This window comes from Marmota marmota, unplaced genomic scaffold (genome assembly GCF_001458135.2).
Source record: "Marmota marmota marmota unplaced genomic scaffold, marMar, whole genome shotgun sequence".
NCBI classification, from domain to species: Eukaryota; Metazoa; Chordata; class Mammalia; order Rodentia; family Sciuridae; genus Marmota; species Marmota marmota.
In genome coordinates this window covers 24,720,074-24,726,073 of record NW_026000068.1, presented here as the reverse complement: position 1 = coordinate 24,726,073, position 6,000 = coordinate 24,720,074, and the positions used below count along the sequence as shown (strand labels likewise).

At 33.8% G+C, this 6,000-nt stretch overlaps 1 protein-coding gene and 1 long non-coding RNA gene across 5 annotated transcripts in view; one reads left to right on the top strand and one right to left on the bottom strand.

The window, feature by feature from the left end:
- LOC125619998 overlaps positions 1–1,520 on the bottom strand; it is a 22,263-nt gene extending 20,743 nt beyond the window's left edge. Inside the window, exon 1 of the long non-coding RNA XR_007351575.1 lies at positions 1,404–1,520. This is a non-coding gene — a long non-coding RNA (uncharacterized LOC125619998). The remainder of the gene's footprint in view (positions 1–1,403) is intronic.
- Zzz3 (zinc finger ZZ-type containing 3) overlaps positions 1–6,000 on the top strand; it is a 105,325-nt gene that overhangs the window by 91,717 nt on the left and 7,608 nt on the right. For all 4 annotated transcript variants that reach the window (XM_048814096.1, XM_015490532.2, XM_015490531.2 and 1 more), the window contains 2 exons: positions 1,367–1,519; positions 5,420–5,554. In XM_048814096.1, the coding sequence (XP_048670053.1) occupies positions 1,367–1,519; positions 5,420–5,554 (288 nt within the window). The remainder of the gene's footprint in view (positions 1–1,366; positions 1,520–5,419; positions 5,555–6,000) is intronic.

The window sequence follows — 6,000 nt, the reverse complement described above, 5'->3', positions numbered from 1 at the left end:
TAAAAAAAAAAAAAAAAAAAGCTACTGTTTGGTTTTTTTTTGGTTCAGAATAGTAGATTAAATTGTAGCCAGCTTTTTGTTGTAATTGGAAAAAAGAAAAGTAGCTAATTGAATTTCTTTTATTTCCTAAATTGTTCGGATATTTCCCCTCCCCCAACACTGCCATTCTTCACATAAAGAAAAACTAAAGAGTATATCAATATATCAGTTTTGTTGCCTTTCCTAATGGAAGTGAACTATTTATGTAATTTAATATGTCTATATAGCTTCATGTTTTACAAGTTTTTAAAAGTTATTTTTACCAAGCTTTTGAGGCTTGTTTCAATATGGCAGTTGTTTAAAACAGTTTGGAACCCCCCCCCAAATATAGCATTTACCCTTATTAGATGTGAAGAGTTTATTCTATAACTTTAGATAACCAGTGTTCTCCCTGACAGCTCTAATTTTCATGAATAATTTCTAAGCTAACTTTATAGGTGTGTCGTGTTTTGCACCTTAAACTTTTACAGTTATCTGGATGATGATAACCAGAGGAATACTGGAGAAACCTAAATGTGTCCATTTGTTTGGATGTACTGTGTTGTAAGTTAACATACATTTTAACTATGACTAGCACAACTGTGATCACAATAATTTTTTACAGTGGTCAGAGTTGAAATTTTAAAATGGGGGAAATGATTGTTCTCCATGTAGCTTATATTATTCTTTCAGATTGTTCTTTATATTTGTGCAATTGATCATGAAAGGCAGTCCTCACAGTGGGGGAGAGTAAGTTTCTTGACACCGCACAGGCCTAGTTTGTAACCCTGGTTCTAACACTGTGTAGCTGCAACACACTGAACAAGAAACTTAACCTCCCTGTATATCAATTGGTGGTAATAGTAAGTACTTTATAGGAATGTTGTGAGGATTAAATTATATTGGCATAAAATAAGCAGTGTAAGGTAATTATTTTCATACATTTATCTAGTGATAGAAATTTTCCTTCTACTAGATAGTCACCCTTCAGTTTAAATCCCCAGTACTCCCCCCTGCCCCCACTACACAAAGATTGTAAGAGGAGTTCAGTGCAGTCAACATTTGAATGCAAAAGTGATTAATGCTGAGGATACAAATATAAGCTAAGTACTGAACATGTGGTCAATTATTCCATTGTTGGGGATTTCACCTACATTTCTGGTATAGGTTTTTTTTTCTCCTTCTTTTTTGTAAAGGCTAGTGGTGCTTTAAAAATCTAGATAATATAAAAGGGTATGTGAAAGGACAGAAGTGAAATCCTTCTGATGTTGCTGGAAGTAATACTTACAGTTTTGATTCTTTTAATGCTTTTCTCTTATCTCATCTAAAAATTTGTTTTCTCATCTAGTCTTCAACAAGCAGACGACAACACCCCCTTAATAAACATCTCTTTAAACCTTCCACTTTTATGACTTCACACGAACCACCAGTGTATATGGATGAAGATGATGACCGATCCTGTTTCCATAGCCACATGAACACTGCTATTGAAGAAGCATCAGTAAGTTATCTGTTCAATTATAATACAGATCAGAGTGCACTATGAAAGTATCAGGATTTTCCAATTATTCCTATTCTTCAGAGAATATTGATTTCTTCTAACTAACAAGTCATATTTAAAGTGATTTTTTTTTAAAGAGTGTGTTTTAAATCTTTTTACAAGAAAATTTCAAACATATACATAAGAAAAGAGAACAGTATGAACAGTATAATAAACCACATGCTCCTATCACTCAACTTAAATAGTTACAACTTTTGGCAATCTGCTTTTCATCTACCCCAACTCCAGCCTGAATTATTTTGGAACAAGTTCAAAATAAAAGATAATAGGGCTGGGGATGTAGCTCAGTGGTCGCATGCCCCTGAGTTCAATCTCTGGTACCAAAAAAAAAAAAGAAAAGGAAAAAGTGGTTCTCTGTATAATGAAATTAGTGAGTGTTCCCATTTCCCCTGTCATCTCAGAATATTTATCTGAACTTAGATCTAAATAAAGACAGTAAATTGCAGAAAGTTTAGTTTCTTAATAAGTCTTTTTTCTTTTGTCCTTGTACATTATTTTTGTTGGAGAACTGGATAGTTTGCCCTGTGTTGATTTTATTGATTGCATCTCTTTTGTGTCATTTAGCCTATTTCTCTGTTCCTTGAATTTTCTGTAAATCTGATAGGAGGTCTTGAGAATTGATCTTGTATTTATGGAATATTCTATAAAGTAAACCCTACTATCAACTGTTATTTGGTACACTGAGGTACATATAGAAATGGCAGGATACCTATCAAATTTGGCCTTTATTTTCTTGTGTTCAAATTTATCCTCTTCTATGTTCCAAAGATGACTAATAAAATTCATTTAAAAATTTGTAATTTTCTGAACTATTGGACTTAATATATGTAATGTTATTGTCTCAGGTTAGCCTGTCTCTTGTCACTTGTTGCCTATCCAAGTTGGCTTCTGAGTTCTTATGATAAGACCAGTAGCATTTGATAGCTTCCTTATAATCTGTTTCAACAAGGAACATTTAAGCTCATCGTGTATATATGCTGCCTCAGACATGCAGATAGTCTTGCTTTCTTCTATTAGAAAATGGCATTTGGAGACTATATCCTGACTTGAGGAATATTACTTGCTTCTGGGTTAATTATTGTTTTTATGTCAATTTAGTGGACAGATCTGGGAAATATGTTACATTTTTGTTTAAGGATGAAAAACATAATCATAAGGATTTTTTTTTTTTTTGGGTACTGGGGATCAAACCCAGGGGCTTCTTAATCACTAAGCCATCATCCCCATATCCCCAGCCCCCCGCCCCCGTTTTTTAAAATTTTATTTAGAGACAGTGTCTTGCTAAGTTGCTGGGGCTGGCCTCAAACTTGTGATTCTCCTGCCTCAGCCTCCTGAGTTGCTGAGATTATAGACATGCTCCATAGTGCCTGGCCGTTAGTTCGTATTTTTTATTAAAATTCAGCTTAGACTGTTGTGCTTTTGCTTACCCTCACTGATTCTAGTTCTCGTCTTCATGGATTTGACTGACTGTTCTAGGTACCTCAGATAAATGGAGGCACATAGATGACCTTCTATAGCTGTGGATTCAGCTAACTTCAAACTGAAAATATTTGTGAGGGAAAAATTATGTCTATATTTATCATATAGAGACTCATTTCTCTTACCATTCCCTAAAACAATATAGTATGCAACTACTTACCTAGCATTTACATTATATTAGTATTATAAATAATCTAGAGATTTTGTATAAATAGGAGGATATGCATAGGTTATATACAAATACTACATCTTTTTTTTTTTTTTAATATAAGGGACTTGAGCATCTTTAGATTTTGGTTGGTCCTGAAACCAAGTCTCTGTGGATACTGAGGGGCACTTACTTATACAAAATTTGCCCTCTTGTGAATGACATATCTTACATAATATAATATCTTCAAAATTCATCCATTTTGCAGCAGGTACCACAATTTCTTTTCCCTTTTCTTTGTACTAGAGATTGAACCCAGGATCTTGCACATGCTAGGCAAATGCTCTACCATTGAACTACACTCACAGGCCTCTTTCTTTTTTAAGGCTAAATAATAATTCATTTTATGTGCATAACACAGTTTATCCATTCATTTGATGGATACTTGGGTTGCTTCCATCTTTTGGCTGTTGTGAATAATGTTGCTATGAGCATGGGTGTACAAATATCAGTTTGAGTTCTTGCTTTCAATTTTTTAAGATGTGTATCCATAAGTGGTATTGCTAGATCATATGGCAATTCTGTTAATGTTTGAGGAACCACCATACTGTTTTCCAGGCAGCTGCAACACACATTTTACATTCTTGCCAACTCTTTGTTATTTTCTTTCCTTTTATAGTGGCTATTCAACTGAGTATGAGATGATTTAACTTTTCTTAATCTTAGACTAGATGGCCAAATCTAATATCCTTAGATTTAAAATGCAAACTTAAAAACTTTAGTTTTTGTACTCTTCATTTGTTTTAAACATCTGAATTTAATATATTTTATTATAAAATTTCTTAATTATGTTATTATTTGGGTCACATCATACTTGTTAGTATATACTATTACTTAGATTATCTTTCTGAGTGGTGAAATAGATAATACCTATTATTTAACAACTTTAGTTGATAAGAATTTGAAATGGATGAGAGAGAGAAATAAGGTAGTGAAGTGTGAAACTAAATCATCTTTTATCCAGCTGAGGACTTTGGACTTTATGATGTCCATAGTTAGGAAACTACTAGGAGATTTAAGTAATGATGGGGGAAGGGGGGGGGAGGGAGTGGATACTAGAGGACTGATTTGAGAGAAATTTTAGATAGTATTAGGTAGTGACAGAGTTTGTTGGATTAGATAGGAGGGAGTAAAAAAATAAGAATAAGTCTTAGATTTCTGTCTTGAGCTGCTAAAGTTGTCAGAAACTCTGGGTTTAAATCATCTAACTCTACAACTAATTAATTGTATGACTCTGGACATGTGTTACAGCTTTTATAAGCGTCAGTGTCCTTGATGGGAAAATAAACATGGTAGTTAATAATAACCTAACAGGTGGAATGAAAGGGATAGGAGTTAGGTTGTCCAGGATTGGAAATCAATGGACCTTGGGGGTCAGTGAATTGGAAATGCAGTTAAGCAATTGGTGACCATGGACTCAGCTATTAGGGATCAAAGGAAAGGAATGGGTGGCAGAGTGTAATTCTAGTAAAGTTTAAAAGGACAGGGGCAGCCTATTTGGGAGGAGAGTTTGAGAAAAGTAGAAAGTAACACTGTAGGTAAGACATCTAAATTTAATATTTTGGAGGCAAAACATTTCTAGTTGACAGCAAGGTCTAAGGATTCTCAGAATGGGAAACTTAGAAAGGGTGAAGATGAATGTCATTGTAGTAGAACTTAAGGATAGAGGCTAGAAGTAGAGGATTGGGTATTTGCAAGTTGAAGTTGCTCAGGATAATGAGTAGTGTTCTCAGTAGTAGATCATAAGAAGCCATGAATACGTAGAGTATGAGATGATTTAACTTTTCTTAATCTTAGACTAGATGGCCAAATCTAATATCCTTAGATTTAAAATGCAAACTTAAAAACTTTAGTTTTTGTACTCTCCATTTGTTTTAAACATCTGAATTTAATATTAGGTTTGTCGTAGTGTATGACATGGGTAGAATCATATCATGTTCCCCTTCTTCCTACATTATGAAGTAGTCAGCATCAGTATTGCATTAAAAAGCCCTCTACAAAATATTGTTAACAGCAGCACTAATCTACAATGAGGTATCTTAAAAGTGAAAAAATCTTATCAATAGAAAATTTATGTCTGTATTTCTTACACTTGTTTATTTTAATTATCAAACTAACATTTTTGTTTTCTATTTTGTTCTATTTTTTAATAGGATGAAGAAAGTATTCCTATCATGTATAGGAATTTACCTGAATATAAAGAACTGTTACAGTTTAAAAAGTTAAAGAAGCAGAAACTTCAGCAAATGCAAGCTGAAAGTGGATTTGTGCAACATGTGGGCTTCAAGGTAAATTCTTACTATTGATAAGAGATACTTAAAGTGGTTTCTGGAGTGGTAAAAATCTAAAACCTCTAAGCATTCAGGGAAAATTTCAGCTTATTAGTTCAGTTTATCTCTCGTATTCTTTTATAGAAGTGGTATGCCCCAGTTCATGATGTCAAGAGGCTTATGATTCAGTGTAGAGAAGAAAACATACAGTTGTCTATAAGTTGAGGTAGAAGATGAGAAGTTTTTGTCTATCTTTTTGTTGCTGCTGTTCATGGACCAGAATCCCCTGCCCTCCCTTCACTTCAGGTTGAGTTACCTCAGCTTTTTTTTTTTTTTTTTTTTTTTTTGGAGAAGCTAATTGAAATACATTCACTCGTTCCACGATATTTGGAAATGCCCATTATGTTCCAGGCACTTTGCTAAGTGCTAGAGATTCAGGAATATACAAGGGGGACTCAGTTGCT